This window comes from Sinocyclocheilus anshuiensis, unplaced genomic scaffold (assembly GCF_001515605.1).
Source record: "Sinocyclocheilus anshuiensis isolate Anshui unplaced genomic scaffold, SAMN03320099.WGS_v1.1 scaffold283, whole genome shotgun sequence".
In the NCBI taxonomy this organism is placed as follows: domain Eukaryota; kingdom Metazoa; phylum Chordata; class Actinopteri; order Cypriniformes; family Cyprinidae; genus Sinocyclocheilus; species Sinocyclocheilus anshuiensis.
Genome location: NW_015549605.1, coordinates 4,050,471 through 4,075,046, shown reverse-complemented (window position 1 = coordinate 4,075,046; position 24,576 = coordinate 4,050,471). Strand labels below are relative to the sequence as shown.

Sequence of the window (24,576 nt, the reverse complement as noted above, 5' to 3'; positions counted from 1 at the left end):
CTTCTGTCACGAAAACAAATTCCTCGTATGTGTAAACATACCTGGCAATAAAGCTCATTCTTCTTCTTCTTCTTCTTCTCTTAAAAATATATGTATTTCCTCTGTGCCATAAACAAAAAATTAATAAATGTAAAAAATGTAATACACAATTCACCAATTGCATTCCACTGATTTGTTTTATTTATTATTTATTTAATGTATATTACAGCCGTGATGTACCATTTCTTCGTCTGCGGCCCAAGACATTGGATAGACTCCAGATCCTCTCGACCCTACAGTGGACAAGCAGTTTGAAGAATGGATGTGTGGATAAGAATCTAATTATATATTTGTACTAAAGAAAATAAATTATTTACCAGATGTGTGTTTTGTAGTTTTTTTCTTTTGCATTCGTGTAGTGAGATTATTAATTAATATTAATATGAAATCAATACAAAACCATTTCATTTCAAGGTTTACGTCTGGCTCAAGTTATAGCTGAAATAAATTCTGTGTAATTCCCTCAATTCACCACAAGAGGATGAAAAGTTATTTTCATTTGCTTATTTTAAAAATTTAACAAATCATGAAATAGAACACATCAATACAAGAGAATCCTTTATCATTTAAGTTATTTTTAATAATAAGAGATATTTTCTAAATATTTCTGATATTGAATAAACAGTATATAATTTTCAATGTAAAATAAATAAATGCATATTTTCCAAGTTGCAGCATTGTGCAATACACAAACTTCACCACAAGAGGGCATGAAACATTCTCTTTAATGGTGTCTAAAAGAAATTACCATATCTTTGCAAAGTAACAGTTATATGTATGTTAAAGATGTGAAACATAAAAATAAAGTAAATAAAGTCTCTCTGAGTTTACTGGATGTTCTGGTGTGTCTCTTTTAAATAACTCTTGAATGAATAAATCATAAATCTGTTCAAAATGAAAAAGTTACTATGATTGATCTTGAATAAACGAGCTTCAGGGCTGATGAGAAGAGCTTCAGTCTGGAGTTCCTGAGACTCTGAGGGCTGTTTGCTCGTTACAGAGATCCCATGAGGCTCATGAGAAGTGAGTGTGGCCCTCCTGTAGAATATGCTGGTTCAAATCTTCTGTGCTTTAAAATGATCAAGACCAAAGCGGTATGAGTGCGTCTCCTTGAAGGGGAGTATACAGATGTGGGAAAAGTTATGATTGGCTGTTTATATTGCTTTGCATTGGAAGCATGTTCTTCTGCTCTCACCCTCTTTGAGATGCACAGTGCATACGAGTTATTAGACTAGTTTTATAGCAGTGATTACTCAAAATCTCTGGGAAAAAATGAAAACTTCTATTAAAATGTCAAGTTATTTTAACTCAAATTAAAACTTGCTACACTTAAATCAACAACAATGTTCATAAAGAATAATTAAAACAAGTTTTTTAGTTTATTCAAAATGTTGTACAATGCCAGTGACTGATAAAAACTGTAATTGTGTTTTTTTTTGTAATTGTGTTGTTATTTACAATGATGGTGATAGTCTTAATTATTTTATTATTTAAAAGAAAACGCAACACTTGAGGTTTAAACTACAAAAAAATTAAACTGATAGAAATATATGGTAATGCAGAAAAACAAACAAACACAAACAAAACAATCCCTGTGGTACAAAGGATGATAGTTCACCTTCGGCTAGGGAAGTACTGGTTCAAATTCAGCAAGTTTAAGGTTACCTGTGTCACTTAAAGTGAGGTTCAATCTACAGACAAGACAAGAACCACATTTTACCTGGAGTGCAGTGGCTAAACATGAGACTTTGACTTATGATGCTGCAATGCAGTTGTGTTCAAATCCCACAGATGCATTGAATGTCTTTGACTCATCCAAACCTTCATTAAAATAAAATTTAAATCTAAACAACCCTAAAAACAACACCAGCACAACATCGCAGCTTCTGTGGCTCAGTGGTTAAAGACTTCAATCTCAAACATCAAAGTCCTTGTTTGAATCCCACATCAATTGAAATTATCCATCATTTAAAACAAAACTCTCAATAAAGGCATTCTCAAAACACTCAGTGGCTCATGAGATAAAGCTTTGTTTTCTTTTCTGGGAGATCTGAGTACGAATCCCACTATTTCTTACTGTAAATCGATCTCATCCAACAAAGTCATTCAAACACCAAAACATGAAGTAAAATCCACGATGGGTTAGCGGGTAAACACATGTTCTCTGAGAACAAACCTGAGATAGAAACATGGGTTCAAATCCCATCTCATTATATCATATACACAGCTTACTTTAACTTCTTTATTGGGAACTCACAAGTCAACAGTCAAAAATAAGTTCCTTCACTTGCTCTAACAAGAGACCTGTGGCTCACAGGTAAGAGCGCTGCCTCACAGGTTCAGAGGTTGCTGGTTCGATCCCAGCCAGGTCTCTGTGATATGAGTGAATGGTGGAGTGTGTGTGAAGGCGCGCCCAAAGAAGGGGGATACCAGTACGGTCTCCCCCTGGAGCTTTGTGCACTGTGACCAGCAGTGGTTATGCTTTTGGACAGACTGGAAAATAAAAAGCCGCATAAAAATTATCATCTGCTGTGGTTAAAGGCTTCAATCTCAAACATCAATGTCCTGGTTCTAACCCCAGAAGTATTATTCATAATTTAGAACAAATCTCTCAATTAAGTTCAATACACTCAATAGCTCCACAGACTCAGTGGCTCGAGAGATAAAGCTTTGTGTTTGAATCTGGGAGATTAGAGTTCAAATCCCACTATTCCCTGAGAACAAACCTGAGATGGAAACATGGGTTCAATTCCCATCTCATTATATCATATACACAGCTTACTTCAATGTCTTTATTGGGAACTCACAAGTCAACAGTCAAAAATAAGTTCCTTCACTTGCTCTAACAAGAGACCTGTGGCTCACAGGTAAGACCGCTGCCTCACGGGTTTAGAGGTTGCTGGTTCGATCCCAGCCAGGTCTCTGCGATATGAGTGAATGGTGGAGTGTGTGTGAAGGTGCGCCCAAAGAAGGGGGATACCAGTATGGTCTCCCCCTGGAGCTTCCCGCACTGTGACCAGCAGTGGTTATGCTTTTGGACAGACTGGAAAATAAAAAGAAAGCTGCATAAAAATTATCATCTGCCGTCCCTTCCTCACCTACTTAGGTTACCATCATTTGCTTTTCACAGGAGAGGCCCTTCAGAAAGAAAATGATGGTAACCTACATGTTTAGTGCACTAGAACACACATTCACACAGTAGATACATCACCTGTCCACAAGCAGATGTCCATCATTACAGTCACTGTCTGTCCAGCTTTACAATCCACAGCACAGCACTTATTCTGTTCAGTCAAGACAGGAATAAAGACATTATTAGACATAGGCCTCTTGCATATCTCAAAAATCTAAAAAATAAATTACATAATAGTAAATAAAAATAAATTAAGAACATAAATTGAATTCCTCAACTGCGTAAAAATATCGCAGAGTATATTATACTTACGCAATGCTGTACCTTTAATAATGTTTTAGTTCAATCTGCTTTTCTCCCCAGTTTGCACACACTGGGTTTCAAAACGATTTAATACATAAATGCTTCAACAAAAACGTTTATCCAATCTTGTAAAGCAGCAAGGTGGTCTAGAATCACTAAATCATAGATAATAAAGAAAAACAAAAGCACAATCTAACTGTTAACAGGCCAGAGATATTTAGACTATTACTTACAGTTGGACTACAATTTCAAAAGAGACGAACAGCACGATTCCTTATTATTCCAATTTAAAATATATAACTTCCTTTTAAAGATTATAAAGATAACGCAACAACTGATTCATTTGTTATTCTGAAGGTCTGACAGGTTCAGCAGGAAAGCGGCATGTAAAAAAGGTCTGTGATAAACCTTCATGGAAAATGTGAGTGTCTGAATACAGTGCTAGCAGTCCAATATCAAACATTAAAAAAAACAACATAATTTTAGGTTAAAGACCTCGTCAAAATTCATCTTTTGAGGCATATCTTGCATACACATATAGAAACTGAAGAAAACACTTTCAGACTTTCAAAGTCTTTTATAAAGCTACTTACAGGTGAGTCGCGTGACTCCAGCATTTTATCGGACTGTGTGTCGGTTTTGTTTGCAGTTGAGCTGAAATATGTGCTGTTAAAGCGACATTTTTAAGACCAAAATAATCTGCAGGATCTGCACGTGTTGTTGTTGTGATTGTCATCAAGCAGCGAGGAAGTCAGACTGAATGACAAACCCACTTGTGCCGCCTTGTGGTGCGGATGAAAAATTATGTATATTGGATGCAAATTTATTTTGCGACGAAATAAAAAAAAAAATCAGGCAGTTATATCATGCATGTTATATAGTGTGTGTGTGTGTGTGTGTGTGTGTGTGTGTGTGAAGAGCCATACAACTGTTACTGTGACATCAAATCACTTACATCGCCTTTTAGTAGAAATAATATCTTAGATCTCTAAGCTGAGTAAAAAACATGACAGCTTAATGAATATATAACCTAATAGATACTTCAAAATTGTTACAGAAGAAATTAGCTGAATGTCGCCATTCTGTGGTGAATTATGTGTATTACTCTAATGCACTTATTTTTTATTCAAAATTGTGTCCCTCTAGAACAGGACATAATGTTAGAATAATCTAAAATATGACTGACTGAAAAAAGGACTATTCATTTTTATTTGGGGTGATTGCAGGTAAAGTGGGCCACTTTTTGTAAAACGTGTAATTTAGATAGCTAGATGTTTTTTTTCTTTTCTTTTCTTTATTACTTTTGTTAACTTTAATGTCTAGCTATAATATTTAAATTTGAATATGGTTCATATAAAGTGTTATTTGCATGGTATATAACAATAAATATTTTTAGATCATGCATAAATAATTTCAGGTAAAGTGGGCCATCCCTTATTTATCAAAAATTATTCTGCATGTTAATTAAAAACACATGATTTATTAACACATATTATCAGACAAACGTATTTAACAAATCTAAAAATATATAACAGGTTATGAGTAAAATAAATCATGTGTAATTCCAAACAACAGAAAGATCATTTTCAGAAATCAGAATATTAACAAAATGAACTCTACAATATGCACTCTAAAAAAATGCTGGGTTAAATATAACCCAGAGCTGGGTTAAAAAGGGACAAACCCAGCTATTGGGTTGTTTTGACCCAGCGGTTGGGTTCAAAACAACCCAATAGCTGGGTTTGTCCCTTTTTAACCCAGCGCTGGATTTTTAGAGTGTGTTAAAAATGTGACTATAACACAAGCAACAACAAATAGTCTAATAAAAATAATAATAGGAACATTTAAAATGGTAACCATATGTAAAAATGTTTTGCTGTTTATGTTCACTAAACACTTTAAATGAACTTTAATTGTGTCCATATTTTAAAGCTTTATATTCTGCATCTACATTTTGCTCTTCTCATCCTTTCTTCATTCCACAGATTGAACTGAATGCCTCAACATCCTTTCTATTCTCTCTTTCCTTTCTTCCATCTCTGACTTGAATTTCCTGACTGCAGACTCATTTCTGTTTTCTAAAAAAGTAAATTATACGTCAACTATAAAATAACCAGTGAATATCAATTTAATTAATTAATTTGTGTATAATAACTGAAGGTTAAAGGTCAGCCCACTTTACCTGAATCCCACTGGCCCACTTTATCTAACACATTCAGCCAAAGTGGGCCAGCACTATTTAAACACCTTACAATAAAACGAACAAATTTTTAAACAATTTTGTCTTTGCATTTTATTCCCTGTTAACTGTGGAAACAAAAACAGCAGGAACTGTCCCAATAATATTTGTTTCCATTTAGTGAGCAACCTTATAATTTAATTTAGAAATGAAAATCTTATGTCAAAGGGTTTTCTACGTTTCACCATGACACAGTAATCATTTGAGGTGTGGCCACACCACCAGTGTCATATTGCGTCAACCAAAATCACAATATGGTAAGGGATGTAACATTTCCGTCACACACTTGAGGAATTCGACCAATCACAACGCACTGGATAGCTGGCCACACCTCGCTTTTTTCAGACCGATGAGCTTTGTAAATATCGACGCGTTTCAGAAAGGCGGGGCATAGAGGAGTTTGTAAAAATCGATGCGTTTCAGAAAGGCGGGGCATAGAGGAGAAACAATAATGTACAGTATGTGGAAAATAATGTGTTTTTTTAACCTTAAACCGCATAAACACATTTCATTACACCAAATACACAAAATAATGTTCTTTTTAGCAGCATTAATTTAATTTAACTTAAACGGCCCACTTTACCTGAATTCACCCCTAAATATAGAAATTGCAAAGGAACAAATACATAGAGTGACTGGGACTGTCAATCTTCAAAATGGTTTTAAAAAAAAGTAATTATACTTTATAAGTTGGTCATAAGAAATAACTTTTCAAACCTAGAAAATGCATTGCGTAACACAACAAAGTGTGTGTAGAGAACATTACCAAGCACAGGTTGTGCATACAAGACAATGTACCAAATGTAAATTTTCCCATTTGCAATTTGCCTAAAAGATGGCTTTTGGTTACAAACAAATGACAACTAATTCATCTCAAAACAACATACATATATATTTTTTTTTAGATTGGTGGAAAGCTGTTCATTATTATAGCTGTTAAAACGTACAAGCAGGACATGATTATAAAAAATATACACAGCATAAGGCTGACATCCTTTGATATTTTAAACATAAGGTTGTACTCACGCTGACAGATGACTTCTGCATACATGTCAGTTTTGTTACATGTCAGAACAACTTTTGTTCCCATTTGTCCGCTCCACCCATTGGACATTCTGTCAGTGAGGACTCATTCCCAAAACATTTCACCTTTGTCAACCATATTTTTCCTGAGCTCTTCCCATAATATCCGCTAACTTCACCTCTTTCGCTTCCCCACTACCCAATTCACTACACACGACATTGGCGTCTAACAAATCCCAGCCATCGTAACACACCGTTCCCCATATTCCATCATAGAGAACCTGCACTCTTCCCGAACAAGAGCTGCTGCCGTCAACTAGTCTGACTGAAGAAGCTTCGCCTGACGTGGAATTTCCCAGAACTGCTTGTCATGAGAGATAAAACACTGAGAATCACAAGCAGATTATGCAATATGTAGGGCGAAAATAAGTTGTATGTAGGCTATGTATGAGCTGTGTGTGAGCTCTTACTTTGAAGGACAGTGAGCTTTAAACACAGCAGCGCTGCTGTAAGGAAACTAAGAAAAATGTTAACGCTAGCTGATTTCAATGCATAATAAATTATTTTTAACATTACCCTGATAATATAATGAAACAAAAAGATAACTAACGTTGCGGGAAGAATTTACTTAAAGCCTATATATAAGCTAAAGCGTTATGAAATATTTGATGCATTAAATATGCCTTGTCATGCGTATTGTATGATCTTGAATACTTATTATAACCACATTATAATACATTATAATACTTATGTTACACCTTTAGAACGTATTTTTCGTAGAAACAGATAAAAAAAAAATCAGAAGTAAGAAACCTGCAAATATTGTATTAGCCTACATTTTAACTTTGGTTACAATTATTTATGAAAATATATAAAGCAATACAAGGGAAATTATAAATACCTTTATAATAGTTTATAAACATCATATATTATATAAAGGCTTTAAGTAAGGTGTTACCAACGTTTCTTATTTTACACTTCTTTATAAAGCCATAAATATAAATCCTAAAATTATGTTTATGTGTTTAAAAATACTTATAAGGATATTTCAAATCAATAACATTTTTCTAATTCTATGGTCTACATGAAAATTTGATTTAAATACTTTACAGAGAATCATACCTTAGAAGCAATCATACTTTGAGATAGAACAAATTAATACATATTTACATTTATTAATTTAGCAGACAGATAGAAATAGTAAAATAAAGACAGAAAGATCAAAATATGACTAAGGGTTTTAAACCTTTTGAAGTGTCCCATGTATGCTGCTGTCTTCCTTCTGGACCTGAAATATAAGTTTGGATGTTGAAGATTTAGTGTGCATTTATCTAGAGGTACAACCTCCAGCCCACCAGTCTCCACCCTTCAGATGACCCTGACAAATAATCACACCTTTTCAAGGTAATTTGCAGCACACATGCAACAGGTGTAAAAGTCAGCAAATTGCACTTTAGAAGGAAGCCATGACCTATGCAAACAGGTTAGCCATAGAAGAAACTATAAGGCATTGATCACAATAGTTATAGTTCTCATTCTCAACTTGGTTTTGTCTTTCATAATGCTGGGATTTAAGGGGCACCACCAATCAAGGTCATTGTCATTGTTTGGAACTGACTGAACTGTTTAGTGTTCCCAAAAAGTTTAATCCTGCTCAAACATTTGCTTTTGCAAACAAATAACAATGGCACTAAACAGAAGGCTGTTCATTTTTCCATTTTGTTTGGTTATTCAAACGAGTTTTTCCTCCCTAATTACTCTGACAGGCCCTTTTACAGGATGCAAACTGTGAACCTTTTGAATGTTTACCTTCCACAAACAATCCTGTATTCTTTAGGACCAAAAAGTACTATGTTAAGACTTAAGTGCTTCATTCCATGCATTCTGAAGCCATTCATGTCTTAAATTAAAATTCGGCTTTATGTTATTATGCACAGTTGGGCCTTCACCCTGTTTTTGAACTGGGATAGGTTGCTTTTCCTGCTAAATATATGCACGTGTCTGTATCAGTTCATTACCCATTGCAAATGGTTTACAAAACCTTGGACTATTATTAATCTTACGGTTTACAAAACTTTGAAGTATCCTGAAAATACTTTGGCTTATTCTTTTTGAAAAACGAGTAACCAGCTCACCAACCACAAGTGCAGATGCCAAGGGTGGAAAGATTTTTGTTTCAAAAACTAAGCAATTACCTAATGGCAAAATAGTACCATATCTACTGTACATTAATAGGGTAACCGTAGTCACAACATTTTAAGCATAAGTATTTTTTTTTCTGTAAAACAAAACAAAAATACAGAAATTGGGACCAGACAGACAATGGTTATAACATCCAGAAATATTGTTCTTTAATCACACTTTATTTATATTTATTATGCAACTATATATAGTATCTAAATGGAATTGGATTAAATGAAATTATTATTAAGCATACTGCAATTATATTTTCATTCATTTACCTCCAGACAGGTTTATATTGAAAATATATGTACAATATTGGCTGTATCAAGATTACATATATATTACAGTTAGGATGACACACAAAATATACTTTATCACTATCAAAACACAGCCTACATTGTCATTAGGGGAAAAAAATACAAGGAAATTATATAAAGCATTGTCATATGTGGAAAAATGTGTAAAATAATTATTAATTTCATTTATTAAAGGTCAGACTGAAAAATTAATGTAGAATTTATTTCCTTTTACATAGTGTTTGCTTATTTTCTTCTCTGTATCCAGAAATGACCTGAGGAACCAACACCATTGTACACTGTTATTGTGGAAAATATTACATTAAATATTTAAACTTTAGTTTTAAGGCTAATGTTAAAGTCTTACCAATTTGTCAGGGTGCAGCTCTTGTTCTCTTATGGAAGATTTTTCCATCGGTCCAAGTTTTGAGTGAGAAAGTTTCATTAATTTGTAGCTTCTTCCCAATCTATGAGATTCAAATGAATGTAAATACAGAGAACAGAACAGTAACATGAACAGCCAGAAGACGACAGTAAAAAGTAGTGAAAGATACAGCTCAATGTCACTCTTTCCACTGCTCTCACCTCCCCTGAAAGTTTATTTATGATTCCAGCAGCATTTGGGTCAACTCCATGGTTAGCCTTCACTTCAACCCTCAACATGACTTTAACAGCTAAGTGAAATCAAAAGTCATCAATGTCTCCATGAATAAAACACATTGCTCCATAACCTCACTCACTAAAATGAAAACATTGGCACTTACATCCACAAATGATTCCGGCATCTTTCTCATGGCCACATATGTTTGGAGTTGCATTATATGAACAGCTCATCAAAGTAGGCTCATTCCCAAAACAGTTTACATTATTCATCCAAACCTTTCCTGAACCCATTCCAAAATAGGCAGCACTCTTTACTTCCAAAACTGTCCCACAGCCTAGTTGTTTACACACCACTGCAGCATCTGATGCATCCCATCCATCATCACACACTGTTCCCCACTGACCGGCACGAAGAACCTCTACTCGTCCATAACAGGGGTTGGTGCTGCTGACCAGCCTAACATTATCTATTGCTCACACAAAGGAATAAAGTTTATATATAATGACAGCGCGATCATAGAATACATATACAGTCATTTCAGTCTTACATAGACTACACTGTATGCTGTTAAAAGGTTTACACTCACCCTTACAGATGACTCCTGCATCTTTCTCATGTCCACAGCTGCCTCTTCCCCATCCACTTGATTTACAATCTCTTAGTCTTGAGTCAGTGTCAGAACATTGCAAATCACTTATCCATACAGGCCCTGATCCCTGACCGAAATGAGCAGCACTCTTGGCCTCGATCACATCCCAACAGCCCATCTCTCTACACACTGCTGCAGCATCTGTTAGATCCCAGCCATTATCACACACTGTTCCCCATATTCCATTATAAAGAACCTCCACTCTTCCAGAACAAGAGTCGTGTCCATTTATGAGCCTGAGAGAAGCTAACCGCCACACAAATGAAAATAAAAGAAACAAATTAACTACTTAAAAACATATTTAGGATGTTTTCTCCATTTACAGTGACTATTAATTGACTGTATTTCTTTTTATAGGTCAAAGTACCGCACACTGCTGCATTAAAGAAATAGTTCACAGAAAAATGAAAATTTGCTTAAACTTCACTCACCCTCAGGCCATCCAAGATGTAGATGAGTTTGGTTCTTAATCTGAACCAATTTCGATATCATTTACTCACCAATGGATCTTCTGCAGTGAATGGGTGCTGACAACAACATCACAATAATCCACACGAGTTCAGTCCATCAATTAACATCTTGAGAAGCAAAAAGCTGCATGTTTGTAACAAACAAATTCATTATTACATTTTTTTTTTACTTCAAACTGTTGCTTCAGTCTAAAAATTTGAGTCCTTTATCTATAATATTGCTTCTCCAGTGAAAAAGTAGTCTCTTCTAAATCAGTAGCGAAATATGCACAGACCAAGCACCATTTACAAGTGAAAATATTTATAAATAAATAGGTTGGTGAATTTTGAGAGGACAACAGGGGATGGACTTTTTCACTAGAGGAAGCATTATTATAGATACTGGACATTTTGCCAGAAGCAATGGTTTGACACCTTAATGATGGTTTTGTTTCTTACAAACATGCTGCTTTTTGTTTCGCAAGATGTTAATTGATGGACTGGAGTCGTGTGGATTACTTGTGGATTACTGCAATGTTTTATCAGCTGTTTGGACTCTCATTCTGACGGCACCCATTCACTGAAGAGGATCCATTGGTAAGCAAATGATGTAATGCTAAATTTGTCCAAATCTGTTCTGATAAAAAAATTGAACAATTGAAACAAACTCATCTACATCTTTAATGACCTGAGGTTATATTTTCAGCAAATTTTCATTTCTGGGTTAACCATTCCTTTAATCACTCTTTTTTTTTTTTTACATGTAATAAAAGAGAGAGAGTGTAGAAAATCTGTGGATTTCACTTACGATCACAGATGACTCCAGCATCATTTGAATGGTCATGCATTCCCCATCTACGAAATTCACAATCACTGACCATGGTCTCATTTCCAAAACAGTTTACATTGCCCATAAATATTTCTCCCGCACTTTGTCCAAAATAAGCACCACCTATTGCCTCTATAGCATCTCCACATCCCATCTGTCTACACACCACTGCAGCATCTGATAGATCCCAGCCATCATCAAACACAGTTCCCCATTGACTGTCACGAAAAACCTCAACTCGTCCAGAACAAGAGGTGATGCCATTCACCAGTTTGATGTTAACTAATACCCACAAAAATGTAAGTGTTACCAGTGGACAAAACATGATCAAGTTTATACTGTTAATTTTATGTACAAGGTTTTGAACTCACGTTGACAGGCTACTCCTGCATCCTTCTCATGTCCACAGCTGTTTTGTCCCCATCCATTTGAATTACAGTTTCTCAGAGTAGAGTAACTGGCACACTGTAAATCACTTAGCCATACGAGTCCTGATCCCTGTCCAAAATAAGCAGCATTCTTTGCCTCTATAACATTCCCACAGCCCAGTTCTCTACACACCACTGCAGCATCTGACTGATCCCAGCCATCATCGCATACTGTTCCCCACCGGCCATCAAAGAAAACTTCAACTCGTCCAGAACAAGAGTTAGTGCCATTCACCAGCTTAACAAGAGCTAAGGGCCAGACAGACAAAAGATTAAGAAACAAGCTGTTAAATATATATTAGTATAGTTAACCTAAATACAGAACAGAATCTTTATTCTTTTTTTCCCCACATATTTAAAGGGGTCATCGGATGCTAAATTCATTTTTACATGTTGTTTGAACATAAATGTGTGTTGGGAGTGTTTGTACACATCCACCCTATAATGATAAAAATCCACCAAGTGTTTTTTTGATCATAGAATACATATACAGTCATTTCAGTCTTACATAGACTACACTGTATGCTGTTAAAAGGTTTACACTCACCCTTACAGATGACTCCTGCATCTTTCTCATGTCCACAGCTGCCTCTTCCCCATCCACTTGATTTACAATCTCTTAGTCTTGAGTCAGTGTCAGAACATTGCAAATCACTTATCCATACAGGCCCTGATCCCTGACCGAAATGAGCAGCACTCTTGGCCTCGATCACATCCCAACAGCCCATCTCTCTACACACTGCTGCAGCATCTGTTAGATCCCAGCCATTATCACACACTGTTCCCCATATTCCATTATAAAGAACCTCCACTCTTCCAGAACAAGAGTCGTGTCCATTTATGAGCCTGAGAGAAGCTAACCGCCACACAAATGAAAATAAAAGAAACAAATTAACTACTTAAAAACATATTTAGGATGTTTTCTCCATTTACAGTGACTATTAATTGACTGTATTTCTTTTTATAGGTCAAAGTACCGCACACTGCTGCATTAAAGAAATAGTTCACAGAAAAATGAAAATTTGCTTAAACTTCACTCACCCTCAGGCCATCCAAGATGTAGATGAGTTTGGTTCTTAATCTGAACCAATTTCGATATCATTTACTCACCAATGGATCTTCTGCAGTGAATGGGTGCTGACAACAACATCACAATAATCCACACGAGTTCAGTCCATCAATTAACATCTTGAGAAGCAAAAAGCTGCATGTTTGTAACAAACAAATTCATTATTACATTTTTTTTTTACTTCAAACTGTTGCTTCAGTCTAAAAATTTGAGTCCTTTATCTATAATATTGCTTCTCCAGTGAAAAAGTAGTCTCTTCTAAATCAGTAGCGAAATATGCACAGACCAAGCACCATTTACAAGTGAAAATATTTATAAATAAATAGGTTGGTGAATTTTGAGAGGACAACAGGGGATGGACTTTTTCACTAGAGGAAGCATTATTATAGATACTGGACATTTTGCCAGAAGCAATGGTTTGACACCTTAATGATGGTTTTGTTTCTTACAAACATGCTGCTTTTTGTTTCGCAAGATGTTAATTGATGGACTGGAGTCGTGTGGATTACTTGTGGATTACTGCAATGTTTTATCAGCTGTTTGGACTCTCATTCTGACGGCACCCATTCACTGAAGAGGATCCATTGGTAAGCAAATGATGTAATGCTAAATTTGTCCAAATCTGTTCTGATAAAAAAATTGAACAATTGAAACAAACTCATCTACATCTTTAATGACCTGAGGTTATATTTTCAGCAAATTTTCATTTCTGGGTTAACCATTCCTTTAATCACTCTTTTTTTTTTTTTACATGTAATAAAAGAGAGAGAGTGTAGAAAATCTGTGGATTTCACTTACGATCACAGATGACTCCAGCATCATTTGAATGGTCATGCATTCCCCATCTACGAAATTCACAATCACTGACCATGGTCTCATTTCCAAAACAGTTTACATTGCCCATAAATATTTCTCCCGCACTTTGTCCAAAATAAGCACCACCTATTGCCTCTATAGCATCTCCACATCCCATCTGTCTACACACCACTGCAGCATCTGATAGATCCCAGCCATCATCAAACACAGTTCCCCATTGACTGTCACGAAAAACCTCAACTCGTCCAGAACAAGAGGTGATGCCATTCACCAGTTTGATGTTAACTAATACCCACAAAAATGTAAGTGTTACCAGTGGACAAAACATGATCAAGTTTATACTGTTAATTTTATGTACAAGGTTTTGAACTCACGTTGACAGGCTACTCCTGCATCCTTCTCATGTCCACAGCTGTTTTGTCCCCATCCATTTGAATTACAGTTTCTCAGAGTAGAGTAACTGGCACACTGTAAATCACTTAGCCATACGAGTCCTGATCCCTGTCCAAAATAAGCAGCATTCTTTGCCTCTATAACATTCCCACAGCCCAGTTCTCTACACACCACTGCAGCATCTGACTGATCCCAGCCATCATCGCATACTGTTCCCCACCGGCCATCAAAGAAAACTTCAACTCGTCCAGAACAAGAGTTAGTGCCATTCACCAGCTTAACAAGAGCTAAGGGCCAGACAGACAAAAGATTAAGAAACAAGCTGTTAAATATATATTAGTATAGTTAACCTAAATACAGAACAGAATCTTTATTCTTTTTTTCCCCACATATTTAAAGGGGTCATCGGATGCTAAATTCATTTTTACATGTTGTTTGAACATAAATGTGTGTTGGGAGTGTTTGTACACATCCACCCTATAATGATAAAAATCCACCAAGTGTTTTTTTTAATCCCTATAAATAATATCCCCTTTCTCAAATCAAGCCATTCTCAGCTTCTTGGCTGTGTGACGTCACACAGACCCAGGCCCCTCCCACGATTGTTGATTGACACTGATGTTTTACCTTAGTCCCACACTGAGTGAGCTGTCATCAGTCCGCCATTGTTTGAACGCTGGAGCAGGGGTAGACAAGAATGTTTCCTAAGCGATTGAGGTGTTTTGTTGTTGGATGTAACAATGAACATAGCAGTCATCATTTACTCCTGACATCTGAGCTGCTGAAGAGAGAAGGGTATAACTGCAGCCTGGAGATCTCCAAATGGGGGCGGGAACTCCAAAATGGGGTGGGAGCTCCAAAATAGGGCGTGGCTTCCTCCCATTAAAAGACAGACAAACGACACGCATGCGCAGTTTTTTCCCCCAATCCACTTAAGTGCAAAATCCGCCCCACAGCTGATTCGAAAGATTTTATTGGTTGTGTCAATCAAAGTCAATTTCCTACACTATGCTACAAAAAAATGCTAACCCCTAAACCTACCCCACACCTGACCCTAACCTTAACCAGTGAAATTGACTGCACGGTGGGATTGGCGCTGAATAGCATGGTAAAGAAAGTTGCAGTTCAGGGGATAATCAGTTAATAAGATAATGCGATATCGCCAAGCCGGGCCGCTCCGTAACTCCCCAACCGGACCTCACCGGACAATTGGGACCTTTTTATTTACACCCAGTGTCACTACCCCCTCCTACTCTGCGAATTTTGCTGGGACGGTTCGCGGGAGAGCTCGTGGGTGATTCCCATTTACATCATGAAGCTGAGGTTCAAACTTCGGTCCGAACACCACTGGCCACGAGCTTTGAGCTCTGCTCTCATGAAGAATATTTATTTATATAGGCATATTTATTTGTATAGCATATTTCATTTTAGATTAACTAGAAACAGTGTCTAATTTATAAAGTTTTATTTTGAAATGTAAGTAAATAACAATTGGCTGAAGCCAGAGCCAATGGTGAAAGTCTTTGCGTGAGGAGAGCCCGCCCCATTTTGGAGGTTCTGCCCACTTTTGGAGTTCATGCCCCATTTTGGAGATCTCCGGTCTGCAGTTATACCTGGCTGAAGACGCAGTGGATTACTTTTGTTTTTGAAGGGAATGCGCCCCTGATCTACCTAAATGCGTCTTATGTTCGCGCAAATCATTCGTGATCCAGCTTTACCTACAGAAGAAGTGAATATAAGGTTCTTTTATGAATCTTTGCAAATCTCCTTTTCTAATAGCGTGCTAGTTAGCAAGTTTCGTGGCTAAATGCAGCTAAAGTAAACAGTCTCATGAGAACTGCTTGTCACCACATGAAAAAGAGGGGCGGGGTCAGCAGAGCTCATTAGCATTTAAAGAGACATGCAACAAAATGGCTTGCTGTGTGCAGAGCTGTTTTGGCAAGGTAAAAAGGGTGTTGTTTTACACTACCATTGAGAAATTTTAACCAAAGTATGTTATAGACTTTTCATTAAGACCCTAAAGAATCATATCAACTTGTGGAAAATGGGCATCCGATGACCCCTTTAATGCAATGTCATCATAAAGGTTATAATGGATCACAGAAGTTTTTCATTTTTGGGTGTACCACACTTGATGTTTTGTTACTCACGTTACAGGGACGGCATACTGACAATATTTTCTTTTCAATATTCTTACATGCATGGCAATGGAACAACTTACATTGACAGATGACTCCAGCATCCTTGTAATGCAAATTGTAATCTTCTGTTTTTTTGGACTCACAGGCAGTGAGTGTGAGCTCATTTCCAACGCAGTTGACATCATTCAACCATACTGGTCCCCCACCCTGTCCGAAATAAGCAGCACTCTTTGCCGCTATGGCATCTCCACATCCCATCTCTCTACACACCACTGCAGCATCTGATAGATCCCAGCTATTATCACATACTGTTCCCAACACAGGGCTTCCCCAGGGATAATAGAATATCTCCACTCTTCCAGAACAAGCATTGAAGCCATTTTCCAACTTAATTCTGCCTAAATTATGATATAATGAGCGCTGTTGTCAGAGTGGATTATATGATGCGTTTTCTCATTTTAATAGATAAGACTTGTGAGGCAACAGAAATATTGTAGATTATTTACAACCAAATTTATATGCACAGCATTTGTGGCATGATTTAAATTAACCAAATTATATCCACTGGAATTATGTATTTAATTTTTTAAAACTGAATAATTCATGCAAGTGCTTGAAATATAAGCAACAAAAATATATGCTTGGTGTCCACTGTCAACTGCATGCCACAAATACTGCATATCACCCTTACCGTTGTGTGTAAAAGATTTTATACTCACTTCGACAGGCGACTGCAGCATCCTTCTCATGTCCACATGAGTTTTGTCCCCATCCCTGCAAATTACAGTGTCTCAGAGTCGTTTCAGAGTAAGAACATTGTACGTCACTCAGCCATACTGGTCCTGATCCCTGGCTAAAATAACCACCAATCCTTTGCTCGAAAACATCCCCACAGCCCATTTCTTTACATATCACTGCAGCATCTGAATGATCCCAGCCGTTATCGCACACGGTTCCCCACTGACCGTCATTGAAAACCTCCACTCGTCCAGAACAGGAGTGACTGCCATTCACCAATCTGACAAGGGCTAATGTCCGCACAGAGCAGAAAACAGAATCAGAAATAATTATTAATTGTGCTCGCACAGCAACATAGCAGCTGTTATTTCAAGTGAAATACCAGTAACTTACAGCGACAGATGACTCCAGCATGCTTTGAATAGCCACATATAAACTCTCCCAATTTCTTAGAGCTGCAACTGCTCAATGTAGGCTCATTTCCAACACACGCAATATTGCTCATTAATACATTTCCACTTCCTGGTCTGAAAAAAGCACCACTCTTTGCCTCAATAGCATCCCCACAGCCCATCTCTTTACACACCACTGCAGCATCTAACAGATCCCAGCCATCATCACACACTGTTCCCCACTGACTGTAATAGAAAACCTCCAGTCTTCCAGAACAAGAGTTATTGCCATTTAGCAGTCTAATTGATTCGGACGCACTTGAAATGGTATTGCCTAGAACTTCATGTTAAAGAAAAAATATGAAGAGTTAAAAACACTGGCATTATCTGTAAAAATATGCTTGTTTGTGTTAGTATTGCTACTTACTCAGAAATAGAATGAGCCACATGGAGCACAGCATTGTTGCTTGTCACTAACTATATGGACACCACTGGATTTGTCTGGGAAATTACACAAAATGACAAGTACCAGACACTAATATTAAAGTTGACACCAGCGAGAAGTACAAAAATAGATGCTATGTTATATTATCAAAATCCATATGCACAAAGAACAATCACTGAAATTGTATTTTTGAACTGAAATTTTGAAACTCACCAGCAATTTTCACTCCTGCTTTTGTTTTTCTGTCCCTAAATTGGCAGGTCCACTCTTGTTAAAGCACATGGTTAGAATCAGGCATATTTAAATGTTGAGGCTGCCTCCTACTCCATGTTAGGACATAGAGGTGAGCTTGAGGTTGAGGTTGGTTAAATCTGTTTGGCTCTGGTTCCTCCCACTGTCTGACTTCAAAACACCTTTTTACTATAAGTCAAAGAAAGTGAAATCAAACGTGTCTCACACATGAGCATGACATTGAAAAGCAAATGCATTTAAGTACATCAGTACATTCCTGAAGCAAACATAATACACATAAATTTATTTGAAACATAACATATAGGCTAGTCATATGCAATATATGCAACTGGCAAGGCTGAAATGAAGCGTGCCTCATGCCTTGTGCTGCTTTGAGTACCATTCAAATTGCATCTTAAACCTCTTAGATTTGCTTTACTAAGTAAGTAACTTTAAATTTGCATCTTTAATTTGACCACTAATCCCTCATGATTCCAGGTCTTAAATTTAATTTTAGCTGAAGTAGTACTTTCGTCTGTCCTTTTACAGAGAATCTACATAGAAAGTCTACATTGTCAATCTACATTGTCATTATAGTCTTTAGGCTAATTAAGGTCTGATTTAATAACCAAATGTTAATTTAACTTATGACCACTGAGATCTTAAAATGTACTTGTAATTTTGTAATGTACTTGTTCTTGTAATACATGCAAAAGAGTTTCATCAGCAGTGACTTAAGCTAATCGGCTATTATTGAAGTGACATGACATGACGAGACATGTGGCCATACTCGGAATTAGTGCTCTGCATTTATCCCATCCAAAGTGCACACACACAGTAGTGAACACACACACACAGCAGTGGGCAGCCATTTTTTGCTGCGGCACCCAGGGAGCAGTTGGGTGTTCGGTGCCTTGCTCAAGGGCACCTCAATCGTGGTATTGAAGGTGGGAGAGAGCGCTGTACATTCACTCCCCCCACCTACAATCCCTGCCGGTACGAGACTCAAACCCGCAACCTTTGGTCCGAATCTTGCGACTCTCTAACCATTAGGCCACGACTTCCCCTATTGTGGTGTCTGTTGTTTTGTTTATGGAGAGATTAGTGCATAATACTACGTTTTATACTACAACTACAAATGTAAATGAATTCTCATTTTGTGTCTGTTTTTATCCCAGAAAGGTGCAGATTCCACATACTCCAAACATGTGTTATTTATTTAATATGCAGTTAACAAATATTAATTGACATAAACATTTTAAGTTTTGTAAATCCTTAAAAATAGTGTTTGATTGTAATGTGTCAATTATTAAAAGTAGTTTAAGACTACTTATTAAAGCTATATTGACCGTTGTGAAATAAGCACAGTTCCAGATTTTTTTTAAAACAATTAAAAAAAAAAAATGTAACTGTGTATTTGCCTTAAAAAATTTGAAGACATATCCAATGTGAAATCCATGGCTCACACTAATCAGATGCTTTGAATATTATTCAAATATCATTTAAGGGTTTTAACAATTTGCTCTGCTGAAAGAATAATGCAAAGTACTTTGAATCGGACCACAATGTCTTCAATCTTTCCATTTTAGGCTACAAATGTATGTGTAATCATATTCAACTCTTGTTATATTAGAACTATACATACAGAACTCTTTATATGGCCAGGAAGTTGTATACTGTTACTAGTATCACAGGGTTCAGATGAAGTTGATGCTTAAACTCATCTTGATGTCATTTAGATCTCATTTTTTACTGAGTCCAACCTGTATGTACTACCTCCTGTACCATATGACTTTTATGTTGTTTTGATTGGTGTTTTATTAATCTGATTTTATAATTTATTGTACAGCACAATGGTCAACGACTGTTGCTGTATTGTGCTATATAAACAAATAAACAAACCAAACCAAACTACTTTTGATATAAAATTGTGAATAATGAGAGGCAAAAAAACATGACATTAAGAGAACATTTATTATAGAAAATATTGTACATAAAAAAGTTTAAAGAGTCAACTGAACTGACTGACTGATTTGTGGCTAAATGTGTTTGCTTTCATATATTTGTTTTTAATTAAATATGCCTCTGTTTCTCACAAAATGCATTGTATGGAAGATTTCAGAAGACTTTTATAGACTACTTTTATAGTGCTTTTTCGAGCTTAACAATATAAACAAGGCAACCACTTTCACTGTATACAAAACAACCGCTTGGACATTCTGTTAAAGTTCTACTTTTTACTTTGTGCAAGTTAGCAAATTTTGAACTATTTATTAAAAGTGATAAATGCATACTTAAAGAGGTGTTTGTATGTGTTATTCAAACTCAGACAGGCCTGCTAAGCTGAACATCTGAGTCTTCATTGATCAGATAATTGCAGAAATAATTGAAGGGTAATTAAAATATGAATAATTTAACCCGTTTCTCAATGTAATAGTAACAAAACACATTTTTAATTTAACAAAAGTATGCCTCATTTATTGTACCTACTGACATTTGGCCGTTTCTGCATGATCTGATAACCAGGAGTGTTATGTGTTGCTCAGCCTCCCTCAACACTAACAAACCTGATCAAGACAGAGAAACACAAGAGAGAATGTTTGACATTTTCTCTTACTTTCTTTCTGTATTGGATTGGGCCGTGAAGTTTGAGAGGCTTTAGGATGATCATGTGACACAGATTGTTCTGGCCCTTACTGTTGTATTGAATCTGGTGAGTATGAGTTGCTGCTTTTCTTTTTGTGTTCTCCTTAACCTCCTGTCCCTTAATGATGTTGCCATCAGCTGGGTCTGACCCACTCCCTGCTGACCATACTGGACGCTCCAGATCCGGACTGACCGAATAAGGGTTCTCCAAAACTTTTAGTAGCTGTTGAACCTGAAAGGTTTTTTTTTTTTTTAGATGAATACACCACAGAATGTTATTGTTTTAATCACTGCATTTCAATCAAGACCTCTGACCTCTGAAAAATCACCCCTTTCAGCTGCTTCAATTGCATTCTGGGCAATGTAATTCCGCAGCACAACAGTTGGATTGGTGGAGTTCATAAATTTGACCCGTTGTTTCTCTACCTCAGCTGGGTCACTTGCTTCATTACATTCACGAGCCAGACGTCTCCTAATGTGGTGACCAGAAATATCAAAAGTCTTGGACTTTTAATTCATGGTCATTTAAAGATTCTCTTTGCTTTTATTCAATCAGTAAATCATTTAAATGTATTATTCATTAATATTATTTATTTATACCTGTATTGTTTGACCCATCCATCTCTGCCAATTATCTTTCTGCTTGATTTTGATCATGAGAAGCTCCTTCAGCCTGCCAATCTTGTCCAGTTGCTTGGCAACCTCTGCCTGATTGGTTGCCATGTTAAACATACCTGGATTTGTCTCAGCCATGGAGAGAATCCTCTCCAACTCACTAAGAATGGACACAGAGGAACATGTCAAAACGAGAAAAACATAGTTCAGTTATTATGTATCTCCAAACCTCCTTTTTTATTTTTGAACATATTAAAAATTATGAGGGGTCTCAACCAGGATTATTACAGTTACATGAAACTAAAACTACTAAAAAAATGTTTACTTTGAAATAAATGTTAACTGAAATCAAATAAAATTAAATTAATTTTAGCTAGTTGAAACACAAGATTTCTCATTTTAATTTAGTTTAACTTGATGTACTAAAATAACTCAAACTAAAACTTAAATTCATTAATAAAAACTATATAGGCATATATTTAAAAAACTATTAAAGATGACCATTTTATTGAAAATAATATTTAAATGAAAATTAAAATGAAAACTGAAAATATAAAAAAAAAAAATGGTTCAAAGTATTAATAAAAACTATCAAAATATTTCAATGATTGCGCTGGTCTCAACAATCCTAAAAAAAAAAAGGTAGAACATAATGTAAAAAAGGAATACTAGGGCATACAAAGAAAAAAACTAAAAATAAATAAACTGAGCAAATTATGTGAATATCCATGACAAATAACTGTGCATACATATTTTTTCCACTCTTACATCCTCAGGTTGGCAGTACCTGTTCAGTCAGGTCCTCTTAAGTCAAGAAGAAAACCATAGAAAACGCTTTAAGTCAATTTTTATTGGCATGTTTTCTAAAGTTACATCTGGCGTTATGGCTCTGTTCCAAGTTCCCTGTCCTTTTCATGAGCTCCATGAAAGCCAACTCAGGGAAACAGCAGCAGCTTCAGGGGCAACCCTCCTATTTTAAGAATAGGAGAGCAGCACAAAAAATCCCTGTTTGAGATTTGCTAATAGAGTGCTTAGGAGTCGGATCAGCTGATAGGGGCCGGGTTTGAATTTTCCCAATCAGCTGATAGCAGAGCTTGACTACCAGGCCTGCCTGAATTAACGCAGAATGCTTGATTTTTGAGCTCATAATACTTTTTCAGCTCTGTTTTAAAAGTCAGTAGAGACAAACCAATGCAAATTCATTCAGACAACATACCAATTCTCTTGCCTTGCCTTTCTTGCAATGTGCTGAGAGCATCACATTAAGAGAAGAATGCAGAGTACAGGGAAATTACATTTTGGTTACTTTTGCTCAAAACAACAGATTCTAACACGACACTAAAAATAAAAAAATAACTGCATATTTCTCGATATGCATAAACTGGCGAAAAATACATTACATTTATTAGTATGAAGATTAGACCCTTAGAGGGTGTAGATCCCCTCACCTGGGCTGCATTGTAGGATTGTTGGCCACCTTTAGTTCCTCCAGCGAGGCACACTGTTCCACGATCAGTTCCACTACTGAGTCTGTGCTGTCTTTCTGTTCACCTGCAGGACAGGACACGGCACTCAGCAGACGAAATGTGTTTGTGAAGTCGGCACCTAGTAATGGAATAGCGACAGATGAAAATACTAGACAAGTAATTTGTTTTTGAGCAATCTGAATCGACTTCCATTCAACTTTCCATTTATATTCAATGAAAAGGTAAAAATATTTCCTCCCTTTTACTGTACCTGTGATGTGCATGGTCTTCAATAAATCAGCAACCAGTTCCACATCCTCTGGTTCTTGATGTCTCAGAAGACCCAGATTCCTCCTCAAGTTGTCCAAGTAGAAGTCCTGATAAATGGTCATGAACTCATCTAAAATGGCCCCTGCTTTGGCTGACTCGAGCTCCGCGCCAAGAGCTTCTGCCAAATGTGCCAAGTTCCAGCGACAGACATGCGGCTGAGTTTCATAAGAATAACAGCGTTTTTTTTATCAGAGTCATTGCTCACAAACTCAGGGTCAGACCTGCAATTGACAACAATGTAAGTTTTTAGAATACACTAATATACCAGCAATTAGTTAAAGCAAAACTTCTTTCAGGATGCAATTCGGTTGAATTTACTGCATATTTTTTGCATTGTGCAATTTAATGCACAGTTTCTGTACAGCTAAACAAACCTGTCCATGAAGCCAAATGGGTCATAGTCTATAGTGAGGCCCAAGATGCTCATGTTGTCTGTGTTGAGAACTCCATGGCAAAATCCCACACTTTGCCACAGGCCAACCAGTTTGGCAGTCCTCACGGTCACCTTGCAGATCCACAGAATACATTAATCTCAATAACGGTTCCTTGTTGGCATTTATGATTCCATGAAGAATCTTTTACATCCATGGAAACTTTTCAATGCACAAAAGGTTCTTTATAGTGAAGAAAGGTTCTTCTGATTATTAAAATGTTCTTCACACTAATAAAAAAAAGTTATTTTAAGAACTATTCACTGAAAGGTTCTTTGGGGAACCAAAATGAGTTTTTACACTCTGAATCACATGTGTAATCAGTCCAATAGATGGGCGAGACGTCACGGGCGGGTGACGTAATGACCAGGAAGCTATAAAAGCACGTGCAGTGGAACCGGCGTCAGCTTTCTGTCATTCAGCAAAGCACTCTGTGTTGTGTCAGTCACTCTCTCTGTTTGTAAGTCTTATTTGGTGTTGTTTGTCCCAATAAGCTCCTCAAAAAGAAAAATAAGCATGTCTAAGGCTGAGGCTAAGACAAAGCATTTAAAAAAGGGCGAGAGCAGATCGCGTTACAGGCTGTGTGTTCCTCCCTGCCCGCATTACATTACGAGCGGGGATACACACAGTCTGTGCGTGGTTTGCTTGGGAGCGAAGCACGCAGTCGGCTCTCGCCTGTCTTCCTCC

At 36.7% G+C, this 24,576-nt stretch overlaps 2 protein-coding genes and 1 long non-coding RNA gene across 3 annotated transcripts in view; all 3 read right to left on the bottom strand.

Moving 5' to 3' along the window:
* Positions 1–2,841: 2,841 nt before the first annotated feature.
* Positions 2,842–4,211, bottom strand: LOC107658920 (uncharacterized). Its single transcript, XR_001630851.1, has 3 exons — positions 4,069–4,211; positions 3,251–3,323; positions 2,842–3,082 (listed from the first exon to the last, which is right to left on the bottom strand). It is a non-coding gene; the product is annotated as an uncharacterized LOC107658920 (long non-coding RNA).
* Positions 4,212–7,053: 2,842 nt separating this feature from the next.
* Positions 7,054–18,186, bottom strand: LOC107658743 (deleted in malignant brain tumors 1 protein). The gene is made up of 12 exons (XM_016447392.1): positions 18,153–18,186; positions 17,727–18,059; positions 17,315–17,623; positions 16,676–16,993; positions 14,432–14,741; positions 14,044–14,360; positions 12,718–13,032; positions 12,120–12,425; positions 11,728–12,030; positions 10,408–10,716; positions 10,097–10,287; positions 7,054–7,122 (listed from the first exon to the last, which is right to left on the bottom strand). Exons 1-12 carry the CDS (start codon positions 18,184–18,186, stop codon positions 7,054–7,056), a joined length of 3,114 nt encoding a protein of 1,037 aa, XP_016302878.1.
* A 2,757-nt stretch (positions 18,187–20,943) lies between these two features.
* LOC107658742 (selenoprotein O) overlaps positions 20,944–24,576 on the bottom strand; it is a 9,250-nt gene continuing 5,617 nt past the window's right edge. The window contains 9 exon segments of the mRNA XM_074186900.1: positions 20,944–20,968; positions 21,059–21,279; positions 21,363–21,519; positions 21,648–21,667; positions 21,669–21,822; positions 23,111–23,267; positions 23,400–23,631; positions 23,634–23,679; positions 23,833–23,963. Of these exon segments, the coding sequence (XP_074043001.1) occupies positions 20,944–20,968; positions 21,059–21,279; positions 21,363–21,519; positions 21,648–21,667; positions 21,669–21,822; positions 23,111–23,267; positions 23,400–23,631; positions 23,634–23,679; positions 23,833–23,963 (1,143 nt within the window).

Excerpts from the sequence above, each read along its gene's own strand:
- LOC107658743 (XM_016447392.1), bottom strand. The coding sequence starts at position 18,186 with ATGCTGTGCTCCATGTGGCTCATTCTATTTCTGA. Across the intron at positions 10,717-11,727 it reads TGCTGGAGTCATCTGTGATC|CTTCTCTCAGGCTCATAAAT; the intron begins GTAAGTGAAATC and ends TGTGGCGGTTAG. Across the intron at positions 10,288-10,407 it reads TGCAGGAGTCATCTGTAAGG|ATAATGTTAGGCTGGTCAGC; the intron begins GTGAGTGTAAAC and ends TGTGAGCAATAG.